Below are 27,180 nucleotides of genomic sequence, written 5' to 3'. Positions count from 1 at the left end.
GTGTTTGATGCAGAAAAAGAGATAGAAAGGAAAAGCAAGAGGCAGAGGATGTTTGGGGCGTTGCAGCTGGAAGATCTTGCCTACTCAAAACTGGGATAAAATCATTAGGGATGACAGGAATTCAAGAACTTTGTTTCATGAAACTTTAGGGTTTTGAAGTTTGCCTTAATACTGCATGGCTTCTAGAAGGCAAGGAAAGGTGGACTACATATCAATCCAAGGCTGTCGTTTGGGGCATCAACTCCCACTTGAGCCTCCTAGCCCCTGGCTACTGGCTGTTTTGTTCAGGGAGGAAGGGGAGAACAGAAACTAAATTGTGACCTGGATAAACTGGAATTCCTAGTGGAACTTTTGTGAGCAATTTTTCTTTGAATAACTGGAGCTTTTCTTGTCTTGGATCTCATTATTTTAGAAATGAAAGTAGCATCGTGCAAATGATGGTGTTAAGACTAAGAGAGTTAACCAGACATTATGATTTTTCAAACTGGAACATTTCCAGAGGTTGAATAGCACCTCTCTATGTCCTCCCACCTAAAAATTTATTGACATTATTGGGTTGAAGGAGCTTGACAGAATGCTTGGATGATCCACTGCCACAGTAAGCTTTAAAAAGTAGAAGTGCTACATTTGTGTATTAAGACAATCTTGATAAAAAGGGTGATAAATCAATGGCCACCTTCAGTGTAAAAGTATTGCTAGAAACGTGTTATTCATATGCAAGTGTGAAGAGCTGCAGACCACTGCTGCAAGCTTTGGCATCCAGGATTCAACTTGACATGAATGAAAAAGATGCCAGCAAGCATATTTGGACCTACAGAAAATAAACCAAAGCAGAATAGAGCCCAAAAGTTCTACTTTATGACTGAATGCCATTCTCAATAGAGAAATTTTTCACTATATTTAGATATGGCAGATAAATAGGAGGATTTTAAGGTTTAGGAGCCAGTCTTCCTGAGGTATGTAGAAGACAGGTTAGTTCTGCCAAAACTTCAATTATTTTTAATCTCTTTTGTATATCACCAAGCTAGAAATAGTGTCTTTATGGAAAAGAGGTATCTGGAGCAGCCCTGTCCTGGGAACTGCCTGCCTTTGCTGTAGTGAGATGGAACTGGCACTGGAGGCACCTGGGACCCAAAATCCCAGCCCACACAGTCCAGTTGGTGTCTCAGACCATTTTACAGGATTTGAACAGGGTTTATGAAAGATGTTCTGAACAGATGGGTTTCTCTAATATCAGTTTCAATTTAGCAAGTAATGTCTCCTTTCATTGATTTCCTCTGGAGAATAGGGAGAATGGATTTACAGTCAGTAGTCGCTACTCCTACTGTGAAATAAGACCATCACAATTTTCTGCAAAGCTCAAAATCCCTTCAGTGGCAAAACTCTTCCACTTGTTGACTGGATGTGCTGCTGCTCATGACTGGCTCCTCCTGCAAGTGCTGCAGCACATCTCTGACACCAGTCACTCCCTGGGTACCAAACTCATAACTGCACTGAGCCATGCAGCCAAAGTGCCTGTAACAAATCTGGAGGTCAAATAGAATGGATTATAAGCAGCCTGTATTTGAACATGAAAATGCAAAACTGAATATGACATAACATGCATTATTAATCTAATACGGTGAACAAAACACACGTAGTAAATCTTGTTCAGGGGTTATACTTTTTGAGCTGTTCATGTGTTGACATCATCTGGTGCAGCACTTATGGTGTTGGGTATCCTTCAGTAAAGAAAGGAACAGTCTTTTATTCCTAAAAGGAAAAGATTTTAGTTGTGTTTAAGTCAGCTTGTTTTCTCTCGCTCTTTCAGGGTTGTAACATGCAGTATCTTAATGAGTCTCTGCTTGGCAAGTTCATCCTGCACACTGCAAGTGATAACTTTGTATCAGACTGCTTTACTGAGCATCACCTCTTCTAATGGCTTCAGTCAAAACAAACAAACAAGCAAAACCAACCAAAAACGAACTGGGGGAAAAAGGAAAAGAAATTCCTAAAAAACTCTTCGCATAAAGGTTGATCTTCTAAAGCTCTTAGTATCATAATGAACACATTAATTTACAGGTAGTGTTAGTATGTAGGAATCCTTTGTGAGCAGCAGTATTTTTGTTAGAATTTAGGCTGTAAAAATGCAGTTGCCGCCAGCATCCTGCTAATGGTTTGTTTTCTGTTTCCTGAAGAGTTACCAGGGCAAATTTCATTAGACACCAGGGAAACAGACTCTCATCCAAATCGTGAAGAAGCAAACCATCCGTAAAATGTGTGATAAGGTGGATTATCTTCCTTTTCTGCATCTTGAACTGCACGATGGTAAAAGAGTGAATAGGTGAACTGATGAGAGAGAGCAGAAGAAACAAGGCTGATCCTACCTTGAGACTTCTCTGCTTGTATGCTGTTAAGTAAAATTGTTTTTCGCGGCATGTATCATTTTGTCAAGATGTTGCGGGGCTGTCAGTTATATGTAAACAAAGAGAATTTATTACCCTTCAAATCAGAATGGCGAAGTCTTAAATAAAAGCACAGCATTCCCCAAAGCACAGTTTGCTCCTCCTTAACCACCACCAGTGACCAGCCTCTGCTGGTGTCGCATGCATATTTCAGCAGTGACAACACTTGTAGATCCATGTAGAATAACCCACTCCTTATTTAAGAATATACAGTCAGCTGTAAGGCTGTCTTGAATGTGCCAGCAGTAAATGTCCCACGTAGACCTCACACTGCAGAGAGCCTCTGAGCAGTGTTGTGTGCCCTCCTTTTGGAGAAACTGCATTTGCATCCAGTCCCTAATGAGCACAGCCTGCTTAGGAGTGACTGTGACACTTTGCTCTGCCAGAGCTCCCGTCCTATATTTCATCATCAGCAAGACCCCAAGTCTGGTCAAGTAATTGGTTCACTGAGTGACTGCCTGGCTCTGGTCTTTGCCACACAAACTCTCTGGAGAATTTTGGTCCCTCAGTGTAGAGCTTATATTACATGCTATAAAAAAAAAAGTCCTTTGTTGCTATGATGGGTATTTTAAAGACATGGGTATACACTACTAACAGTGAAGTTATTTTCCTTCCTGAAATCCTGCTTACATGGAGGAAGAATTGCCCCAGCTGACTCAATGGCCTTTTGACTTTGACATATAAATGATAATACAGGTATTCACGTTGCTGGCTGCTCTGTTGCAGGTGAGTTTTAGCCATCTGAGGGATCCACATTTTTATTCTAGGTTTATATTTCTACCCACACCCCCTTTCTGTAGAGAATTTAATAAAAAAGATCCACTGGGTATTCTACTGTTTTCTATAAGTAAGCAATTAGTGCAAGTAAAAGAAATAAATAAGTGGTGTTTAGAATCACAAGAGAAAGCATAAAGAAAGATATGTATTTTTCTAAATAACTGTAATATGTTTCAAGGAGATGGATTCATTGTGCAAAGCAGAGGCAGTCAGTGCCTTTCAGCAATTTGGGGAGCCTTCTGGTTCTGTAGAAATATGTGCTGTACTGTATTGATGTTCATGGGGATTCCTTCCTTGGTTCTGCTGGGATCATGGGGCAAGATGTGTGTGGTTGACTTTGCTCCTAGCATCTCCCTCTCATCTCTAATGAGCTCCCATGTAAAGAAATCTTTGGCAGCATGGTGGCCTGTGCACAACATATTTGTCTCTGTGTTAATTAGTCCAGCCCTGAGTATAAGGATTAGTGTCAGCCTCTGGGGCAAACTGGTGACAAAGCTCTAAGATAATGTTTAAACTAAATAAAGTTGGCAATGCAGGTGTGTTTTAATAACAGGAATTCCTTTGAAATGGTGCTGTGTACAGCTTTAGTGCTAAAGCTTGCAAGGGCAATGGCTTAGAACATAATCTGTGTATTAAATAAATGTGTAAATTGGATTTGGAAATATTCATGTGGACAGAGGGCTGGAGGAACCTCTTGGTCATTCAGTCCAATTCTCCATTATCACAGTTCTGAAGTCATAAAATCCCTCTCATAGACTTGTGTAATCCTTTTCATTCACTTAAGCATGCTTCTCTCAGGGTCGAGAGAGGAACTTGAGCCATTGTTCATCTCAGTTTAAGCGTCTGCTTTGAACAGGACTTTGGACGTCACAGTTGTCTGAGTCTCCTAATAGATGTCGTGCTGGTGGCTTTTCTTTTTCTTGTTTCCTTTCTCATTTCAATTGAATGATCACAGCTGCATCCTTGGTGGTAGAGGTAAATGGGATTTGATAATTGAAAACTGCAAGTAAACTACATATATTTTTAACCCGTCTGTTTTAAAAACATGTAACTCTTTACAATGTTCTGGCTGGTTTGTTGACCAATGCTTCATTTGTATTTATTTATTGCACAAGAGAGTGAAAAATTAAATCTGAAAAAAAGTGTATATATGTGAACTACTGTTGTCTGGGATGACGGTCTGAGTTCCTGAGAGTCTGCATAAGCCAGGCTGACTACTGTTGCAATGAATAATTCACTGTCTCTAAATTTAGCTTGGGTCTATGGGATTGTGTTGTGAGCCTGGAACATATTCACATACATCATGTACAGGAGCTTTCACAGCCTTGCTCTTCCTCCCATCATAAAAACACCCTTCTGACCTACAGCTGTTCTCCAAGTGCATTACTTGTTTTACTGTGTTAGTGTTAGGGTGTACGGTTCATTAATTTAGGCATCTCAAAGACTGTTTTAAAACCTTGAATGCCTTTTTTGAAGTTTGTATGAGACTGAAGAGGAATTCCAAGGGCACTGCTTCATCTGGCTGAGGAAAAGGCTAAAGCTGACATACTGTTTGCATTTTATAGACTATCTGGTGACCTCACTATAGAAAGGCATAAATCCTCATCTGAAGTACTGTTTTAATTTTATTTGGTTTAATTAGATCAGCATTTCTCCTGTGCTCCCTTCGACTTCCCTGGCATCTAGCTGAGGTGGAGGAGGAAGCCATCAGACTCACAGCAAGGCCAAGTTTGCAGGAAGAAATGATATCTTTCATTAGACCAGTTATTCGGCAGATGAGTTTGCAGGCACGTGTCCTTTTCAGGTTAAAATAGAAAAGTCACGGAACTGACACAGGGAGAGTACGCTGCCACAACCAACCAAGCTGGGGCAAGGAGCCAGGGCAGCAAGTGAAGTAAGTGCTGTGGCTGGAGGATGACCCAGGTGGATGGGAGACATCAGCTCTTTAGTGAGGGCTGGGTGTGGAAATAAATAGAGTTTGGAGATCTGGGAAATGGACAAGCAAAAAAGTTAAGAACCCACTGTTCAGAAGAAGAAAGGAAATAAGTCTGGGATCCAACTGTAAAGCTGGGAGAAGTGAAGGAGAAGGCAGAAAAAGGAGCAAAGCATAGACAAATGTGGAGGGGGGGGAAAAGAAAAGAAAAAAAGAAAACCATCTGTGCTTCCTAGAGGCTTTTCATATTAGAAACAGGGAAAATTCCTGTGTATTGGCATAGTGTTCTACCGTGAGTCAGTTCAGACTACTCCAGTTGTTGGCTGCCCCGCTTGTGCAAATAGAGTGGTTTTGTCTTCTGAATTGTGGTGGTGACAGCTTCCCTAAGAGGCTGTGCAAGGAAGTTTCTGGGCTCATCATTTCCTTTTATCAAACTGAGGTTATACCACAAAATCTGCTGCCCTGGAAGCTTGTCATTAAGACTGCCATACCAAACAAATTAAGATTTAGGCTATGCTATAGTCTAGATAACGTGCTTATGTTTTTGCATAATTAATTTGCAATCATTAAATAAGAATGGTATCCAAACCTAAGCACCCAAGGGAGCAGAGTAAAGGTTGCTCGGCCATCCTTGCTTTTGACATTTTCTTACTTCAAGTGCCTGACTTTGCAATTTCATAATGTTCTTTTAATGAAACCTTTCTGTATGCATTTAATTAAATATAGATAGCATTAATCTGCTTTAGAAGACTGTTTGGTCCCTTGATGTTCTGACGTGGGACTCTTCAGAATCTCAGTTTTCTGATTCTAGACTTGTCTTTGGATAGATTTTAGTCCATGTCCATTCAGTCTTTTGTTGTCTTCTAACTGCCAACATGGATAGCAGTTAATATCAACTGTATAGCATTTTCTTTGGTGACAGTATGAAGAATTATACTAGTGCTGCTTAATTACTATTAGGAAGAGCCTCAAGTCAGATGAGACCTTGTAATCAGCTGTTTGAAGGCTCTGTGTACACTTTTGAACATCTTGGCAATGGTTCAATCCCATTAATTAAAAAAAAGAAACAAAAACTCACAAACAAAAACATGGTAATTTCTATTCCAGTGCTTGAAGTTTTACTATGTTGTACATGAAAGACACAGGCCTGAAAAAGATCTAAATAAGTCCAATATGTTTCAATTGGACTGGGGCTGTCAAAAAGGTTGTACGATATGGCTATATGGCTTCTGTGGTGAAAGCTAAGTTAGTTTCTTGTAAAAAATTTAATGGATATCAAGCCTTAAAATCTTAGTTTTCAAAATTTGCTTGAGTGTAATTTTAAATTAGACTGTCAGATTTGTTTTGAATCAGAGAAAAAAATAAATAAACATAAGTGAGCCTGAGTGCTTAAATAAGAGAGAGAGAGAGAGAGAGATGGTAGTGCTCAGAATGTTTTTGTAATTTTAATGGACATTTGGTTTATGTACGAGGGAAACTCCAGTGTAATAGAATTTTCATCATCTTTTTCTTAAGAATTTCTTTGTTTTCTCCATTTGTCTGCATGGATGTGAGTGTCTGTTAATGACAAACAGTACAACACTGAAGGTTTTTTCTACTTTTGGCCCACTGAAACAAATAAAACTTTTTCGTAAGACGTCACAGTGGGAAAAGAAGATACTGCATGTGCACTATTTCAAGTTACCAGGTCCCAGAGCCTAATCTGCTGTGATGCTGCAAGCAGTGGGAAGTCTGGGGAAGGGGAACCAAGCATTCAGAGAGGCTAATTCAACTCTGCACGTAAATCTGGGATTGGCTGAAATGGGTCCTTCATAATCTGCCTTCTTCATCCATTCAGTGAATTTTAGCTTCCTTTTGGAAGATGCTTTCCTAGTAAGAAGAAGCCACCAAATATCTGATACTATACCCAGAATATGGATTGAAAATTCATTTTCTTACTTTTGCCTTGACTCCAGGAACATCACCCATTGCTTTTTTTGCAGCTGCTGGAAATAGTTTTATAGTGCACAGATGTATAGCAATGTTTAATGAATGAGTGCCTTATCAGTTCATGTAACAATACAGACATTTTCAATAAAGCTAGGTCAAAGTGTGCCTTGCTGGTTCCTGTTTTAAAAGATGATTCCCAGAATGTAAGTGCAAAGTCTAGTTAAAAAAATAAGCACGGCTAGCTGTAAGATCTAGGATAGTGCTAGGATCGTCACAGCTCAGAAAAACAGTAAGTAAAACAAGCTTGATAAATTCAAGTGGATGGGTAAGGGAAGCTTCTGGAGACAGCATAATTACTTTTTGATGAGTTCTACTGAGGCTGCAGGAGCAGAAATCAGCTGGTGGGAGGCAGACTGTGTGTCAGTGTGAAATGTTTGACTTAGCTGCTCAATGGAACAACAAAATCAGATAATTTTTGGTTTGCCTAGCGTAAAATTGCTCAGGTCATTTAGGAAACTGGTGATTCTGAGGAACATAGGCTGACTTGGTCTGTAGTGCAAACAAATGATGTGGGCAGCAGGTCAGCCCTGTCCCAGGACCTCCCACCACATGATACTGTGTGGTCCCAGCACTGAAATGTGCTCTTGTGTCTCCTCTCTGGTTGCTCAGCAGAGGTGAAGAATTCTGTGCTGAGTAGTGGAGTGTATGTATCATGCTAGGTTTATAAATCAGCTTTGAATCCTTTGGAAGATGTATGTCATTTAAATGCAATTAAAATGCAGCGTAATTTGTAACTCTGGTTTTCTTTATGATTTGCTTTGAAATGTAGTTGTGCGTAAGATTTGTTGAGTCAGATATGTATCTGCAGTGTCAAGTGATGATTTACCTGACAGCTGAGAGAGAATTAATTGTGGAACTGGGTTTCTGAATAGGAAGAGAGGCATTCATAACCTTTTTATTTGTGCTCCAGCTGGTAATGAAAGACAGCTGCTTTGTAAGACTTCAATAAATGGGGACAGAATGAGCAAGCAAAGGCACGTTTGTGTTCTCACTACTACCTACAGATGGTAGCCAGTCTTAACTGTAAGTACTCCTGTACTGTAAATCTACTGATAGCATATTGCTCTCTATCTGATAGACTGTTCTTATACAGTGTAACAATAGAAGTACACTGATATATAGAATTTTTCATTGAAATGTGACTCTGCATAGAATTGTAGCAGTAGAATGCTAACTGTTAAATTGAATGCCAAGTAAGGAGGGAGTACAAATTGGGAAGAACTGAGCTAGGGATTTGAAAACAGGAGACAGCATTCACAGAATGAAAACAAAAAGGTTGGCAAGAACTCTACCAGCCACGGTGTGGTGTTGGTTGGGAAATTATTCTCAGTGAGGAGTTTCTCAGGGAGGTTTGTGCTGTTAAACCTTTATGCTTATATATAAAAACGTTTTAATGCTGATACTGTACCTTATTGCCCCAAACAGGATAAGTTATAGATTTTTACAGACATTACATTAGCCATTGCTCAGTGCCAAATGCTTTATGTCAGGCTTTTGTTTTTCCCCTGAAGATTTATTTAAAATGCTTTGTCTGTATACGTTCTTTAATCTTTGGATGGTGACAGTATGAGAGATTATAAGTGGTGATGCAAAATGATAGTTTATTTGCCTTGAGTTTATATTTTAAATGCCAGCGGCTTGGTAAGTAGCTGCTTGATAGTAATTATTTGGTTTCTTGTTCGGTAGACCCGGATGTAATGGACTGAAAATACATCACAGCATAAAAGTGTTTGTGACTTTTCCTTATCTATCTGTCTGTCTGTCTATCTATCTATCTATCTATCTATCTATCTATCTATCTATCTATCTATCTATCTGTCTATCTATCGTGGAATAGTAATGTTCCAAAGGGAATCTTGTGACTACAGAAGAATAAGATGTGAAGACAGCAATGATCTCTTTGCTTAGGTACTGGAATAGCCTCCCTCTGTGATGACGTTTGTGTAGACTAAGCCTCAGTACTTAAATTTTTCTCCTCAGAACATTAAACTATACAAGGAGGTAAGATCGTCACGAGAGCTCATTCTGAAATCACATTATGATTTTAGTGGTCTCCTGATGCCCAGATGAATTTAAACAGAGGATAAAAATTATTTGTGTTAAGAACAGAAATGAGAACAATCTGTCCAATCTAAATCTAGAGACAACTCTCTTTAAAGCTGGAAGTTATATCTAATACTGTGATTTCATTCCAATCTTAATTACTGCTCATTGGAGTGAAGCATATCATGTACCTTATGAATAGTTTCTTTTTCTACTTGTATAATATCCACAGCTGAGTCATAGTTTCCTTGAACATCCAAATTACCCAAATTTACTGGAATTTTTATGTTTTTTTTTTCTTTTTTTTCTTCAAGACTGGTTTTATATGACTAAACTTCTATAAAATATGATTAAAAAGTCAGTGCTGCATATTAGCTGTGACTGATTGGCATCTGTGATACTGAATTTGTTCCCTGTTTGACTGGGACCCCCTCATACAGCACTAGAAGGATTCAGAAAGGAGCTACAGATTTGCGTTCCTGGAAAAGAGGCTGATGGAGAATGTTCCATTTTTTCTGATGGGATTGCTAAATTTTGATATAACTACTTATAACTGCCTCACTCTAGGGTTATTTTTAATTAAGACGTAGCATTGGTCAATTAATCTTAAAAGTACAGATGAAGAAAAATTGTAAAATACAGTTTTGTAGTTAATATATCTGAATAAATCATTGCAGTTAGTGAAATTGGATACATTTAATGAATAGATTAATTCTATGGCCTGAGGATCAGAAGGAGGAATAAACCTAATGAATTATTTTTTCAAATAATCTTTATTATTTTCTGAAATATAAAGTGTGGTGACTTAATCAGTTGTCGTCACTGGAAATAATGATTGTATCTCCCAAGTATGGAAGGATATATTATTTTCCAAAATGAATATGATTTTAAGAAAAAAAACCTACTTCCCTTGTAGGTGTTTTCTTACCTGACAGAAACATTGTTCTGCTTTCAGGGTTTTGTTTAGCATGAAAGTGCTGGTAGGAAAGTGAAGAACTGTCTGTGGAAGATCCCTCATAGTTTTTATGTTCAGAAAAACTTAAGATTTGTTTAATGAACTCTTTATCTTCTGTAGAGAAAGAATTACTTTGATTTCAGTAGAGGGCACGTATTCAAAACTGGTTTCTTCAAGACATAAAATGCAAACTCTTGTGATTGCTTGTCATATTGCTATGCCATGTGGTTGTATTTTTAGTTTAATTGGAATAGGGACTCATTATTATTAATTATTATTATTGCTACTGTTATTTTAAACTTTAGCAACATGCAGGTATCAAGTTTCATAGTATATTTAATATGAAGATGTTTAATGCATTTTTTTTCTTTTTAAGGCATCTCTCTACCTGCACTAGAGAATATTAAATGTTGTATTTCCAAGGGCTTATTAAATATTCAGTAGTTTTCTTTTTCTGTAGCCAAGTGTGTGAAGGACAAGCTTTTTAAATCCTGGAATGCAACTCATACTAACCAAAGCTTAAAAGTTGCTATTGAACACTTAAATGAGAATATACTCATTGCAGGCTGATGGGAGATGATGGAGGAGTTGTTAAGTTCCAGCCCAGAACAAGTTGGATCTAGACAGAAGATAGACACTTGCAAAATACTGATGGGTTATGAGAGATTTTATTCAAAATTTAATTATGAAACAAAAAGTAAGGCAACTGCAACTATCAATCTGCATATTGGCCTCATCACTGGCTGTGACCTACTCCTTGTGCAATAATTACATTATGTAGAAATAGCCTGTTTTAGGGGTGGGAGAGAATGAACAAAGCATATCTTGAATATGGAGTTGTAAAAGTGAGTCTGTTTTAATGAATATAAAAAACATGCCTGAGTATAAGGACCAATTTCCAGCTTTGTTTCTGGTTTATTTAGGGATTGACAAGCCTTAGAATAGCCAATAAACGTTAGAATGTCTAATAGAAGCAGATGTCACTGATAGACTTCAGCATGACTGATGCCAGATGCTGGTTCTGTCATTGGGTAACACTGAAGCATGCAGCAGTTCCATCTCTAGGTCTGTGCTGGAAAGGAAAATTGGGCCAGTGAACTAGATGTTTAGCCTTGAGATGCTCATTTCAGAACAGAAATCATGGTTACCTCCAACACATTGTTCATAAGCATCTGCCACTCATTCTGGATTTAAAATTTTCATCAAAAACCAAGTTGTAGATGGTTAATCCAGTTTCGGTGAACATTAGTAGGACTCAGTAGCAGAACTTAGCTGGTGATCCTACTGACTAAGGAAGCTGGGAGCTAGAATCTGTACCAGTGTTGTCTGAAATGTGATGCTGATGCACATGAACAAAATTGGGTGCACACTGTCTTCAAAATGTGATCGGGGGAATCAGAAACCTACTGAGACATTTAACTACTAAATGAAGAATGTTCTTTCTGCATGCTTTGTATTACATACAGAACATTTTAATTTTGCTTTTAACAGCTCTTTTTTTTGGCCTGAATGCATTGAACAATTATTAATTCAATTAATTTTAAAAAGGGCTAGTTTTAGTGGCTCTGGAATGTCTGTACCACTATTATCTCATCTAGGAAAACTCCTTTCAGTGTATTTCTTAGTGTTATTTAATAATATATTATGAAAATATCTTTATTAAAGTAAATATCCAACATTTCTTCTTTCACTGAGGAAATTTTCCTTTTCACATTGAACATCACTGTCATTTTCTCTGAAGCCTCTGACTATAATATCAGATATAATACACTGTAATAGCTTAAAAGCATCTTCTAATGAATGGGGTTTCATTGCTTTAGGTGCTCTGCAAGATCTGACCAAAATGTCCAAGTATGCAATGTAAAACACAGCAAGAGATATAAAGCGCAGCAAAAGAATGAGTGTGCTTGCTCAAAATGAGGTGTATATGCTCTTATGTGCATGGCCATATGTATACACCTTATTCAAAGAATCTTACATTAACACATGTAATAGTGTTTTCTTGTCTTTCTTCACAATAACTTATGATTTCCTCTAGGTTTAGAGAATGGATTACTCAATTGATTTTGGAAATTGTTGAAAGTCTTTTTCCTTCAGGGCTAACAAAGCATCATTGTACAGAATTTTACAGTTAAAAATTCCTATCTGCTTTGCCAAGTGCCCTGAGTACTGTGGCCTTTCACAGTGTCAGTGTTGAGCAAAACAGAAACAAAGAGCTTGTCAGGTAGTTCTACCTGTAGTTAATTCCTTGCTGTTTGGCAGTATATTTTTAGAAAGAATCTGAACCACGGTGAATTTTTTTTCTGAAATACAGCCCCAAGATAGATGTTAATTATTTACCCGCTTCTAGATGCAGGGTCTTGCTGAATACACATTAAATTCCTATTATAACCGAGTTCTTGATAAATTTGAATTTGGCTGGCCTGAATGCAATTTTCTATTCTTTCCAGACAAACAAACAAACAAACAAACAAACAAAAACAAACAAAAAGAAAACCCAAAACATTCTTAGCTGCCTGCAGTTGCCAAAGTGTTGCCACTGAAAGTGGTTACGCAGTATTTTACCTACTGAAACTCCCCACTCATTTCACACGTTTGTTTGCTTTGTATCCTGCTGCTGTGCAGAAAGATGCTGAAGTAGCATCCCAGGGGTCATTCTTAACTCACCACTGGCTTCGAGTCTGATAAATTTTCTGTCCCTGTTAAGGAGAGGCTTTGCAAAGATCTGCTGAGGTTAATTCATTTGGGCTATATAAATCTGATTGTATTTGCTGACTCTGGCTGTTTCACAGAAACTGTATGTGTGTGTGGGACGTTGTGTTGGTGTGTGTGCTAGTGTGCTGGTGCCTTGGTATAAAATGAAGAAATGAGCTATGAATGTGGAGAAATGTTGTCGTTGAAGCAGAAAAACCTCCTTGGTAAAAAGTGGCCAGACAGTATAAGATTGCTTGCCTAGCTTGTGCCTAGAAGCTCAGACTGGATGATAAGTGTTCATTTCAGTCCCTGAGTGAGTCAGTCCTTTTTGAGAGAGAACAGATTTAGAGTGTTTGTAATTGAGCAGTTTGGTATAATAACTTTGTTTCATTGATTGGGGAAGGTACGTCATGACCAAGCTGCAAATCTCTGCTATAGGTATATTAAGTGTGTGATTTTGGATAGATACATCTTGTCACTCCGAATGTAATACATTTAACCAAGCCTGCCTTGCAATTTTAAACTTGTTTCTTAAAATCAAAGCAGTTCTGTCTACCAGTTGCAGAGACAGCATTCTGTTGTCTAACTAACATTCTGTGTTAGGAAAATGGAGCCGCTCAATATTAGGCCAGCCCCAAGGAATCCCTTTAGGATATAAAATATTGGTTAACTGGAAAATCCAGAATAACACACGTTTGCAATGTGTTATAAATAGTGACTCGGGGAAGAAGCATTTAAACACACTGCTTATTCAAGTAACATACCTACTGTTGGAGCACTAACATGGTGGTGAAGTCTAAAAGATAGCCTTTGTAGCAGTAGAGCAACAACACATTTTTCATTCAGTGCATTTTATTGGGCGTAACTAAGTTTATCTCACCTTCCAGCTGTTTTTCTGTGAGATCCTGTGCTGGAAGTTCTGTTTGCTTCAATGACTGTGATGACTGAGTTGAACATCAGCAATGCATTTTTTAAGTCCTTAACAATCCACGTTATTTAACTGCACTTTATGTTTATGTGCCAGTACCAGATCTGAATGTCTATTTCCTTATTTGTTCAACTTATCCTGGATTTGCAATTTTGATAGTAAGAGGTATGTCGAGCCCTGATAAGGCACTGCCGTGACAGTGGGAGAGACTCTGCCTTTGTCTGGAAGTGTTGTGTGTGCTGCACTCCCTGTTAAATACTTCTAAGTGCCTTTTGAGAGAATGGGACAAGACCCAGTTCAGGGCTGCTGCTTGAGATCTTAGTATGAGAATCCTATGTGTTGACAGAAGCATCAGCCAGCTCTTCAGATCTGCTTGCTTGTCTGTATTACATGGATCATTTTACTGCTGGGTGATCCACAAGTACTTAACTAGGTTATTAGTCATAATAGCTTAGATAAGTTAATAGGTTTCTCTCCTTCTTCCTCTGCCTGCTGAGAAGCAAGATAATAAATGTATGTCAGTAGTAGGGCTGGAAAGATGTCTAACACATTGCATTTTGCATTCTGGATTTTTCAGACTTCCTGTATAGGTATAATAAACTGTAATGATCAAGTCCGTGGCCAAATTCTGAGACTCTGTTTGAACGTTCCTGAATTTGACCAAATGTTTCCCATTAAATAGTTGTGTGTATTCCTGAAAATGGATAAAATATGTATTCTTCTAAACTTGATTTCAGAAATGATAACAAATTAGAGGGCTGAGTAGTCATCAACCTCATGAAATTTAATAAGATTAAGTGCTGCACTGGGATTAGGCAAGTCTGGATCTAAGTACAGACTTGGGGATGAGAGACTGGAGAGCAGCCCTGCAGAAAGGGATCTGGAGATTCTGGTTCATATCAAGTTGAACGTGATCCAGCAGTGTACTCTGCAGCCAGAAGAGCCAACTGTACTGTGGGGTGCACCAGGCCCAGCACTGCCAGTCGAGTGAGGAAAGGGGTTGTCCTGCTTTGCTCTGAGCTGTGTGGTCTCATCCCAAGCAGTTTGTGTGCCACAATAGCAGAAGGACATAAAATTATTAGAGTGTCCAAAGGAGGGCTACAAAGACAGCAAAGCGTCTGTAGAGTAAGATGTATGAGGAGCAGCTGGGGTCTATGGGTGTGCCCAGCATAGAGCAGAGAGTGAGCCTCATGGCAGCTTCAGCTCCTCACAAGGAGTGGAGGGGCAGTGCTGAGCTCTGCTCTGTGTGACAGCAACAGGACCAAGGGAATGGCATGGAGCTGTCAGGGGAGGTGCAGCTGGGGTTTGAGACAGGTTCTTCACCAGAGGGTGGTGGGCATGGAACAGGCTGCCCAGGGTACTGGTCATGGTCCCAAGATGCTGGAGTTCAAGGTGCATCTGGACAACACCCTCTGACACAGGGTTTGATTTTGGGTGGTTCTTTGTGGAGCCAAGAGTTCGACTCAGTGATCCTTGAGGATCCCTTCCAACTTGTGATGTTTTATGGTTCCATGGTTCTACAATTCTGTGACTATCCTGTGGTCATGGATCATTGAAATCCAAAGGAAGCTTACCTTTTAAATGTGTTCCTAGGCTGACAAACATCTCAGAATGTTCTAGGTATGTTCAAAACTGGTAGAGTCAGATCAGTTTTCCCCTCTTCTTCAACAGCCTTAAATATTGCTGCAGCTGGCATGTATGTGGGCTGTTGATAAGAGGCCTTGATAGACTTAGCATGCATTTGAGATTTTTTTTTTATCTCTTTTTGGAAGAGTTGCACCATTTTATTGTAGTGTCCATCACAAAGACTTTTCTTGCTCCCAGATTCCTGGGGTAGGTTTGAGAGCTGTCTGCCCCTCCTCTGTCCTGGATGCAAAGTTCTGTATGTTTGAAGTTGTGAATCACTTGGGCATGAACCAGTAAAAGACTTATAGTGAGCGCTAATCTGTTATTAGTATTGTGAAAAGCTATGTTTTTTTTTTTTTTGATATCTCTTTTTCCTCTTTTTCTTACAGTTCATCGCCTTTGCCTCCTTATTCTTCATCCTAGTTTCAATCACAACCTTTTGCCTGGAAACGCATGAGGCTTTCAATACTATTATAAATAAAACTGAGCAGGTTGTCAATGGAACAGAAACTGTACCACAGTATGAAATAGAGACAGATCCTGCCCTAACCTATGTGGAAGGAGTCTGCGTAGTATGGTTTACATTTGAATTTTTAGTGCGTGTTATTTTTTCCCCCAACAAACTTGAATTCATTAAAAACCTCTTGAATATCATTGACTTTGTGGCCATCCTGCCCTTTTACCTAGAAGTGGGTCTGAGTGGGCTCTCCTCCAAAGCTGCAAAGGATGTACTTGGTTTCCTCAGGGTAGTAAGGTTTGTGAGGATCCTGCGAATCTTCAAGCTCACGCGGCACTTTGTGGGCCTCAGGGTGCTGGGCCACACTCTGAGAGCCAGCACCAATGAATTTTTGCTGCTGATAATATTCTTGGCACTTGGTGTTTTGATATTTGCCACCATGATCTACTACGCAGAGCGTGTGGGAGCTCAGCCCAATGATCCGTCAGCAAGCGAGCACACACAGTTCAAAAATATCCCTATTGGCTTCTGGTGGGCTGTAGTCACCATGACCACCCTGGGATATGGGGACATGTATCCACGGACTTGGTCAGGTATGCTGGTGGGAGCCCTGTGTGCGTTAGCAGGAGTGCTCACCATAGCCATGCCTGTGCCTGTGATTGTTAACAACTTTGGGATGTACTACTCCCTGGCCATGGCAAAGCAGAAACTGCCGAGGAAGAGGAAGAAGCATATCCCTCCTGCTCCTCAAGCTAGCTCTCCCACCTTCTGCAAGACAGACTTGAACATGGCCTGCAATAGCACACAGGGGGACATCTGCCTGGGCAAGGACAACCAGTTGATGGAGCACAACAGATCATCAGGTAGGACCCCACTGGAGATGCATGTCATCTGAGAACGCTTTATAGACCAGTATGTTTGGTAGGGGTCAGAAAGCAGCCAGTCTTTCTGCCAGGAGAAGACGTAGCTCCCACCCTTCTCCCCTCCAGTGTTTGCGTGTGTCAGTCTCATAGAGGACAAAATAGTTATAGTGACATTCTCAAACCTCTATGTAGCTGGTCTATACAGTTTTGCTTGCTCTGTTGAGAATGCTTTCCTGCTGATGATATCAACCTTTTCTTTTGCCTGTTGTTTGTTGTGTTATATGGATGTTTCTTGTTTTTTCTGCATGACTGTGACTTCTTAAGCAGCCACTGTGTCCCACTCTGTTGGACTCCATGGTGTTTTGCCTCAGTGTTTGTCTCTTGTGTCAGCTTTGCCTGTGCCACATCGTGGCCTGTTAAGCAAGATCCTACAAAGAAGCAGTCATTTAAAAGGAGCAGGTGCTTTACATCAAAAGCCCAGCACTCAAAGGAGATAAAGAGAAATTATCTCTCTAGTTTTCTTTCTATTTGGCATTCTGCTTCCCTGGCTAGAAAAATAATAATAATAATCTTTCATCTGTGTTAGATGAGACATTGCACGATATTTACTATTAATTGGATGATGACAGTAAAACTGATGTAGAGTTTTTCAAGACAAATGAAAATGGCAGCCCCTGACAACATCCATGCTATTAGTGTTGCTTTCATAATTTTTACTACCTTGCTTCTCAATTTGGAAGAGGAAACTTTGTGCTAATTGCTGTGAAGACATGTATTAAATGACAGCCTCTGCCCCTCTGAGCCACTGCCCCATGTTCCATATTACTGAAAAATTAAAGAGAAATTTTTCTCTCTCAGTATAATTAAAACATTATTTTTAGTAGCAGGGATTTTTTTTTAAATTTGTTTCTTGAATGCATTCTTTCTTAAGCAAAATGCAATCTGATTACAAAGCTTACATCCCAGCCATTAGGCGCCTGTTGGAAAGCTGATAATTGCTAATACAAGAAAAAAACCCACCAAAATAGTACACGACTGGTGTCACTCAGTAAAGTTCTAAAGAGTCTGGAAAATCAGTTTCTGAACAATATCTTTCTTGGTTCTGTTGTTTTGTTGCTGAACAGCGTTTATCTTCAAAGAAACTCAGTTTCAATCTCTGAGTGAATGTTCACAAAGTTAACACAGCTTTTAGAAAATCCTAAATATATTTAGGAGGATGGAAACCTTTGAAAGGACTCACATTGAGGGTGGAATATTGTTAGTTTTGCAGTGATAGACGCTTTCAGACGACATCTTTAAAGTAATAATGATAACAGCTTTTTCATGCCGTCAGGTCCTGCCAAAGGTATTCCAGAATGGAGGAAGCTCAGTGTGATCAGAACAAAGAGACACTTTTCTGTATCTGCAGCTTTATTTACAAGGTGGTGTAATCCTTGAAGTTAGATAAAAGAAACAGACATGGAAAAAAAAGAAGAAATTTTAAAATGGTAACCAAATGGTAATTTGGCAGTGCCAGCACTCACACTATGTGTTCTGATTTATTTCTGGTAGAAAATGCTATTAAAGTAATTAGGAATTTTGTGCAAAAATTTTAGGCTGAATATAGCCAGAAGTGCAAAAAGTTCACAAAAGCACATGCTCAGATTTAAATGCAAAGGTAAAGCAGAAGCCAAAACCATGCCATTACCTGTTATGTGCTGTACTAGCAGAGATTTATTTCTTGAAATGTGGCCTGAATCTAAATCAGTAGATTTTTTTATTTATTTTTAATAGTCCCTTGGGAGACCCAAATCAAGAGAGGTAAGAGTTTCAGTGTTTGACAAAATAAACCACACAGACAACATTTAATGTTGGGTACTTACAGTGACAAGCTGTGCAAACATGATAGCAAGTACAGAAATGAAAACTAAGTGTGCATATTGAAACAAGCTTTAGTGTTAAATATTGATAATCGGACCCTTCTGGGGGAGGGGTTATCTTTACAAAATGCTAAGTAACATATTCTAAGCAAGAATGACTAGCATGACCTCTTATTTAATAAAAATGATATAAAAATAGTAAATACATCTTTAAATTTCTGAAACTGACTATTTGCAGTCTTTAACAGGCAACTAACTGAGCCTTATTTTGCTTCTTCCTTATTTCATAGTCTAGTGGAAGCTTATGTGAGACTTAAAAGAAAAACAGGAAAGTCAAAAGATAATTTACTCTTGAATTCAAAACAAAACAAAACACTTTTTGCCATTTTGTAATGATTACTGATGAACTGCAATGTTGTTTTCTAATGATTGACCTTATAACTACTTTTTGAGTGATGGGAATATCTGGTGTTCTACATAAGCTCTTTGTGATGTCTCATTTCCTCATTCATTCTTGTCTGTAAATGGGCATGGTGCTTTAACCAGTGTTATCAGGTGAAGACAGTGCAGGAAGTGAGCAGCCACTCTCACCTGGTGAAAGGCTCCCTCCCATCAGACGCTCTAGTACCAGAGACAAAAACAGAAGAGGGGGAACATGTTTCCTACTGACAACAGGGGATTACACGTGTGCTACTGATGGAGGGATCAGGAAAGGTATGAACTTCTTTCATTAGATCATAAAGTTCACTCAGCAATGTGCGTGTGAAAAGCAAACTTAGAGTAAAATGCTGTGCACAATACTCTTAGAGGAAAGACTGTACTACAGTGCATCTTTTTTTCTTTCTTCCTAGTCATTCTTTTCTTGCTTTTCTTTTTAAAACTCATTTCCTTTAGTCTTCACGAAAAGTGCTTGATGTTGGACCTTCATTTCACTTGTGTCTTCATTTGTCTGTTACTTTTTATGGACAAGCCTGCAATTCAGACTTTATTCATTCCACTACTCATCACTTGATAACATTTGTCACTATGAAAGACAAGTTAATTATTTAGTAACTTTGATCCACACTTAATAACTTAGTAAAAACTACAGCTGAATAAATTATATTTAAAAAGGTGAAGCACCAGAAGTAAATAACATTTTTATTTCTGAACAAAACAAAGTGTATCAATGAGATGCTATTTAGGTTTATTTCAGAGAAAAATTTGAACTTTATAGTGCCACAAAACGTTCTCTCTTCGTAATATGATACCTTACGCTAAATGGTGACTGCCTCCCCCAACCAGAATTCAACTACAGTAAACAGCTCTTGATCTTGCAAGGCGCTACTGTCTAACAAGTTGTTCAGCTTCTTCAAGCCTAACTGCTCCCTGTTCCACAGGTTTGGGTTTCCCTGGTGCAGCCTTAAAAAAACAATTTTTGGCATTATGAATCACCTATGATGTGGCCACCCAATCAGGCCACAGTTGGCTGGTGGCTGGAAGGGTAATCCCAAAATCAGCAGGTAGTCTTGCTTTTCCTTAGAAAAGAATTACTTTGTTTGTTTTCTCCTATTAAACGGTAGCAATCTTAACAGTTGACAATTTTTTCTGTTCTTTGTTTTTCCTGGATAGGTTTTTTTGTTTGTTCATTTGCTTGAATTTTTTTACTAGCTGTGTCTACTGCACATGTAACTGTCCTAGCCAGCAGCAGATCCTAAAGCAGTTCTCTTGGTTATTCTGTGAATGCTCTTTGTTTCAAAAGCTCAGTAGGTTTAGCTCGTTAAGGCAGATATGTAACCAGAAATTTATGTGTGTGGTGTTTGTAATGAATATGGTTATCTCAATGCACCTACGTTTTACATATTCCTGTAAATAATGTTTAGATTAAATGGAATTTTTTGTTGTATATGGATTCAGGGCCCTTGTCTACTGAGTGTATGTCTTGCACTGTCATTTGGCAACTAGGATTATTTGCAGTATCTTTAAGAGTAAGGCTCCAGTCTCTTGAGGAGGTCAGAAGCACCTGAATAATTCAGATTAGATTGCCATGGCATCTTGCAACACAAGGTTCTTGACTTATTTTAGAAATAATAGAATAAACATTTGAGTGTTGTTTACTTGCTGGTAACTGTTAATTAGTGCAGATAAAAAATAATGGGAGAAATTACCAATTAACTAGTAATGACATATTTATATGACAATGAAACAGCATATTTTGTATAGGGAATGCATGAACATTTTCATTTCAAAATCTAGATTCAAGAAAAAAGTCATTGTTTTCTAGTTTGCACTGGAAAAACAGGGCTTGAGTTCAGAACTGACATATTCTCAATGAGAAATGTGCTTTTTGACTGACTCTAATGATAACCTTAAACTAGGTTGAAATGTTTTAGCCACTGGCTTTGAAATTTATTGTATGCAGTGTAGGGAAGCTAGCTGATAAGCAGAAAATATTTTCAAGTAGCATACTTGAATTCTTAAAGTCTTGAATTTAACTTACAGACCAAATCTGCTAGTTTTTCATTTTATTTTTATATTTTCCCTTCCTTTCTTTTGGTATATCCTTTCTGTTTGGTTGCTTCCTTGATTGGTTCTTGGTTTTGTTTAGTGAACATTTGTTCTGAGCTTTTCTACCTTGGAACCTTATCTCCATTTCTCCGATTATACTGATTCAGTGCTGATCCAAACCCCGCTGAATTATCTGGACATCACTGATCTTTGGTTTACACCTCTATCGTCATGCATTTCTGGTTTTCATTTTTTAGAAGTCCTTGTTTTCTTTGTCATCTTTGCTATCTTTCTCTGTCATTTCTTTGCTTTTCTCATTAGAAAAGTAGCAGGAAAAATATTATTAATAATAATAATAACAGAAGAACTGGCTTCCCAGTTTCTGTGTGAAAAAGCTACCTAATTCTTTTGATTTGTTTTGTAAGCATTAGTTTTACACAGGAGGTTAAATATATACTTAAGCAGTGTGCATCCCTTCTGTTCCCCTTTCAAACACGATTCTCTCAAATCTGAGTAAATACTGACAGAAAATCAGAAGCACGAAACTGGATTTGAAATGTATCAGCAGTCTGTGAAGCATCACAGTTCAACCTGCCCTTGCAATCTGGAGATAACACTGCACAATGGTTTAGCAGACATGAAGGCTGTACATGTGTTTTAAGTACAGGTTTACAGCTTGCAATTTTCAGTAGATAAGAAATATAATTGTTGTTATTATATATGTTTTTGCCTCTCAGTAGCTCAGGACCTGCACAAACACAAACAGAACTACAGTGCTTCCCAATGAATATCTTGTTTTGGGAGACCCTCAAGTGCAATTTTTTTCCTGAAGAACATAATTGCTTGTGGTCTGTTATCTAGTAACTGTTTCAATTAGAAAACAGTCTGTTGACTTGCCATGATGTTTAGATAGATGTATTGGCACTGACACTGTAAGCTTTCTCTGGGAAGAAGTCTCAGTATTTCGCAGCAGGCAATTTACTTAAGCATTTTCACATGGCAAATGGCATTATACTTTTTGAGGAAGTTAGGCAGTACCAGCTGAAATCAATGAAATTCTCCTGTTTGCAGTGAAGCATGAATCTGTGCCCTTTAGGAACAGCATCCCATCCAGCTTGATCTTCATTTCATTCTCCTTGCTGATATCTCTCTCTAGAGCAGTCTGCTGGTCCTTTCCTTCACAAGTAGATTCATTCAGACACTGTTGAAAATACTCAAGTATGAAGACTGTGAGGCAGAGAGAGCATAGCATTACTTTTCTAGCATTACCTCTAGAAGATGAGAACAATCGATGTGCAGCTTAATGTAGGTAGCTGGAGCTTGTGGTGAGAACAGAAATGTCTGCAAGTGTGGTGTTCTCTCCACATTGTAAAGTGTTATGTGACTGCCTCATTTAATGACTAATTCTTTACTGTTTGCTTGTGTGGATTAATATCATTTATTTCACCTCAGTCAGCTGGAGAAGCAATACTAATTTGGTGATTTAAATTGGCCAGTCAGGAAGCATTTGAAAATATGTCAAACTCTGCTATCATATTATAATTTAATAGTAGACACAAAGCCATAAGTTTAACATTTGTGCAGATGGAGCTTCTTCCCACAGTATCATTCAATACTCTGCAGAAATTTCTTACAGACATTGATGCAATTTTGTCTTTTCTTTTTGTTTGTTTGTTTAATTTCATTTTTGAAAGAAAATCTTTCTTTATTAAGAATTGGTTTTAACAGAGGTTGTATCATTCTAACAGCTTTTATAGTCTATCTTAATGAGATTATGCTTAGTCACATAATTCACCCAAAAACCCTGTTGTGATCTTTAATCTTACACTCTGCACAGCCCTGCTGAAGCCAACTGAGCGGCACAGAGTGGAAGAACAGGCCAGACCTCTGATGCGGTTCTGTGTTTAATTTCCTGAGAAAGAATAGCTGCAGTATTTCATAAATTGTTTTATTCATTAATATCTTTTGACAGTACTGCGTCTAAGTATTGAGTTCTTTTGCAGGCAAATTCCCTGAGTCCAAGATAGCTCCTTGGATTACATGACATTGTATTGTTTGTCTTTGTCTATTTTTTTGGCTGAATTCAACTGATGTCTGTGCATTTTCTCATACAAGGCTACGAAAAATCTCGAAGCTTAAACAACATAGCTGGCTTGACAGGCAATGCTCTGCGACTGTCTCCAGTAACATCACCCTACAGCTCACCTTGTCCACTAAGGCGTTCTCGGTCTCCCATCCCTTCTATCTTGTAAACCAGATGGCATCAACCGGCTACATAATACTAATTCAAATGCTGTTTACCAAATATTGGACATAAATGTAGCTTAAACCATAGGCTCCAGAAATATGGTATAATTTCTGCATGATATAACTGTCAGTAGTTATAGAAGTGCCACCTGGATAGCTGAAGAATTTTATCTTGGCTTTTGAAGATTATCTAAGGTAGTGCTCCTTCTTTGATCTACTATATTGTCCTACTTTCCTGTGGCAATAAAAGGGCAGTTAGTGGATGCCATTGGACAGTATATTCAATAAATAAGCAGTTTTTCAGGGAGATTTACTTAAAATAATGTGCTTCCAACTAATTATCTGTCACTCCATTGAACTTCATTTCTTGTGACTCTAATCCATTTTGAAGATGTCTGGAATTGTGTCTTGGTTGCACACAGTGTGACTTGGGTCTGCTCATTTGCATGGACCATCCTGTCCCCATCACCCGACAAGCTGTGTTGCCAATCGCGGAGACCACAGAGGGCTCTGGATGTGTGTTCTGGCATTGTAACATCCTGCTGAAATGAAAGCACTGATAAAATGGTCTGCATGTGGGATTGTTTTTCTTTGTTTAACCTTTTCCTTTAGTTTTTAATGATCTACTTGTTTATAAATTGTTTTATTTTGTGATTAACTTACTTGGTACTGGATTACTGTATCAGAGTTCTGAATGTCTTCGGTTGTTTGCACACAGATAACTGCAAAGAGGTTGTCATTACTGGTTACACGCAAGCAGAAGCCAGAAATCTTTCTTAATGGCTTGGGGAAGGCACAAAACATGCAAGAAAGGTAAACGCCATCCAGACTTGCAATGTTAAGCTAGCAAGTGCTGCTTGGTACTGTAGTCATTTCTCTACTCCAGGGTTCTTCAACATTTTCAGAGACTGAGTACCAAGTAAAATTGAGAAGATTAATGGGGGCTATTTTGTACCACTGTAAGAGAGTCATAGTTCTCAAGTGGGGTTTTTTGACCAGACTAATACCTCTGGCTCATGCGCTTTGAAAAATTCTTCAGTGTTTTTGAGGTGCTTTGTCCTGTGTGTCGTTTGTCTGTCTGTTTTGCGACCTGTCTGATGTATTCTCCATCTGTCTCCATAAAGCACAGAGATACTCTTAAAATGCCCCCTTCTTTTAAGGCTAACTAAGGACATTTTTCTCCTTTTCTCTCTCCTTTTTTTTTTTTTTTTTTTTCATATGTGTATAGATACTTAAATATATTTTTCAAGTGCAAGTTAATATTATATATAGACTAACTCAGAGTAAGCACTCTGAAGAATTTTAGAGTGAGACTTAGAAACAACTTTGCAATGCTGACCAGTTGCCTATTGCATCAGTCCTCCTCCTAGCAACCAGCATTCCTTACAGTTCTGAAACTGTATCTCCTCTGGTGGCTTTTTCATTCAATACAAATCTGTGTTTATGCAACGGGACAAATGCAAAATGGCACATTTGATGTACTGGGCTGGTGAGGGACTATTACCCTAAAATACAGAATTTTAGAATTACATGGGGAGACTGTAACTACCCAAATAGCAAGAGATCCTTGAGATTGTTGAATAATCCCTGACTGTCATGTTTTATTTATTTATTTTTTTTTGTTAGGACAAGAACTAAAAATTATTGTTAACCATGTAACATGTTCTTCTGTATATAGCCTAGCCCAACAGCATGACCTGCATGACAAAATTCTTGTACAATAATATATTTATCAGAGCATACATTTCTGATATTTAGAGATGTACATTAACTTAGTTTTGGTAAAATATTGTCAATAGAGAGATAATTGATAACAGCTTTTAGCAAAGGAATTAATATAATATTTGGTGCTGCTGTTATATTAACTACAGTGTTGTACAGAATTTATCATGGATTTTTGACTGCTGAAAAAGGGACAATGGAATTTAGCCATACCAAGGACTGTACTGGAAAGAGACTGCTGCTGCTGAATGGGCCCTGATAAACAGCTCACGCCTTGAGGAGGTCGCTGAGGCTTTACATGGGAAGTAGAGCTCGTTAAAGAAGATTAAAGACTGCTCATAATTACTGCTGCCAGAGGAAGGGGTGATTAGTCACTGTTGATGAGTCAGCTGTAAATAAAACGTGTGTGCATGGAATATCAGTTTTTATCTATATCAAGGAAAGCTGAATTAAAGTCATCATTGCTAAGGCTCCATGCAAAGACCCACACCCCTGTGCGTATTATTCCTGGTTCCTGCAGTAAGTTGTGCTGTGGATCATACAAAGACACACACTTAATAATGATAGTGATGTAAACTGCATCCGTCTTGACTTCTGTCATAACAGTGGTATTATTTGCAAAGCTCACAAATATGATCTGAGTAGGTTTGCATAAGTTCTTGCTTTCTCAGTTTGCCATAAGCTGTATTTGTATGAATTCTAGTGTACATGCCAAGTCCTAAGTTTACTTTTCACTTTAATAAGATAAATGTGATTGCAGACAGACATCACTAACTTTGTTCACAGCACACAGTCTTCTTTCATTGTTACCTCAGACTTTAAGTATTATGAGAAATAAAATTCTGGCAGCAAGAGTATTATGTTTTTTTGTTTTTTGTTTTTTCTTTTTAATTAAAAATGTTTCAAACCCAACATCAATAAATATAAAAGATGTATTAAAATTATATCTTAAAAATGTATATTTTACATAAAAAAGATATTCTTTGATCAGCTACTTTCTGTAATTTTTGTGGTAAATGGATCTAGTCTATTCTATGTTTATGAAGCTTTGTAGTGCTACAATGTGGTAATTATGTTCTCTCCACCCTATTCAGTGAGAAATTCTCCAGAATCTGTTTTGTCACCCTGGTGTCCCAATTGTAGGGACCTGTCCCAGTTGTGAAACTCTGTATTGTGGAACTTCTGTGAACATGTCAAGGTGCATGCACAATCCTGGTGGAAACCAGTGGCAATGTAATATCTGAATTGGAGAATAAAAGGCAAAAGACCTGGGGAGGAACTTGGAACATATCATCTGAAGTGGCTCATGCGCTTTCTTTAGCTGTATCTGTCCCTTGCCTGCCACTGGCCATCCCAGTTCTCAGAGAATTCTTTGGGCCACGCGATGCCTAATTCAAAGACGAGCATGAGCTGGCTTCTAAACCAGTTTAAAGTCTTCCTTCCTGATAATGACCCCGCACCTTCTTTGGAAGTTGTAATCAGTCTTGCTGTTATTGATCTCAAAACAGTTTTATTGCATCCCAGTGTGAAGCGAAACTAAAAAAGTGATAAGTGATTACTTAAAGCTTCTAGTCAAATACCGTATTTGGGGTAATGCATGAATACGGAAGCAGAATATCAGTGAAGGATGAAGGTGCTAATACACCCGCACACATGATCTGAGAAGCTGTTACTTCAGTATTTTGAATGAGCTGTCAGAATGTAAGGAAGATTCCAGAAAGCAAGCTCAATAAGCATTTGTGTTTTGGAAAATGTGTTTTAGTGATATGCCACCAAAGCTTCAAAGTGCTGAGTTGGCCCAAAGGTTAAAGGTTAAAGCTACTCTGCTCTATAAGCAGTACCCACATGAAGAAGTGCAGTGGTCAACCAGGGCAAGGCTCGCAGCCAGCTCCAGTCAAGCAAGTTTGATATCTGTCCCAAGCAGCCAGAGAGAGATGATTGTAATTGCCTCTCTTCAGTGCTACATGGGGACAGAGAGAAGCCCCAGATGAGATGCAGACCAGGTTGTGCATTGCTTTGACCAAGACAGTAGAAAACACTAATGGCCAGAGTGTGTCTGATATCTGCTGTCCCTGGAGAGTTGGAACAGTTCTCTACCAGCACAGGACCTTGAGTCCAGAATATTTTGGATTCAGCCACTTATTTTCCCCCATAGA

General features: G+C 38.5%; 1 protein-coding gene across 15 annotated transcripts in view; it reads left to right on the top strand.

The window, feature by feature from the left end:
* The window catches only part of KCNC2 (potassium voltage-gated channel subfamily C member 2), an 89,355-nt gene extending 63,041 nt beyond the window's left edge, over positions 1 to 26,314 (top strand). Inside the window, exons 2-6 of one of the 15 annotated variants that reach the window (XR_004306615.1) lie at positions 15,779 to 16,709; positions 17,034 to 17,168; positions 19,115 to 19,282; positions 23,171 to 24,115; positions 25,174 to 25,208. Coding sequence is in view for 14 of the 15 variants with exons in the window: in XM_032443577.1 (XP_032299468.1) it covers positions 15,779 to 16,709; positions 17,034 to 17,168; positions 19,115 to 19,282; positions 23,171 to 23,307 (1,371 nt within the window). In the remaining variant the exon portion in view is untranslated. The other 14 variants (XM_032443592.1, XM_032443594.1, XM_032443601.1 and 11 more) reach the window with 14 other exon arrangements.
* The last annotated feature ends 866 nt before the right edge of the window (positions 26,315 to 27,180 follow it).

This window comes from Coturnix japonica, chromosome 1 (assembly GCF_001577835.2).
Source record: "Coturnix japonica isolate 7356 chromosome 1, Coturnix japonica 2.1, whole genome shotgun sequence".
Lineage (NCBI taxonomy): Eukaryota > Metazoa > Chordata > Aves > Galliformes > Phasianidae > Coturnix > Coturnix japonica.
Note: the sequence above shows the minus strand (reverse complement) of the source record. Positions and strands in the feature narration are given on the sequence as shown.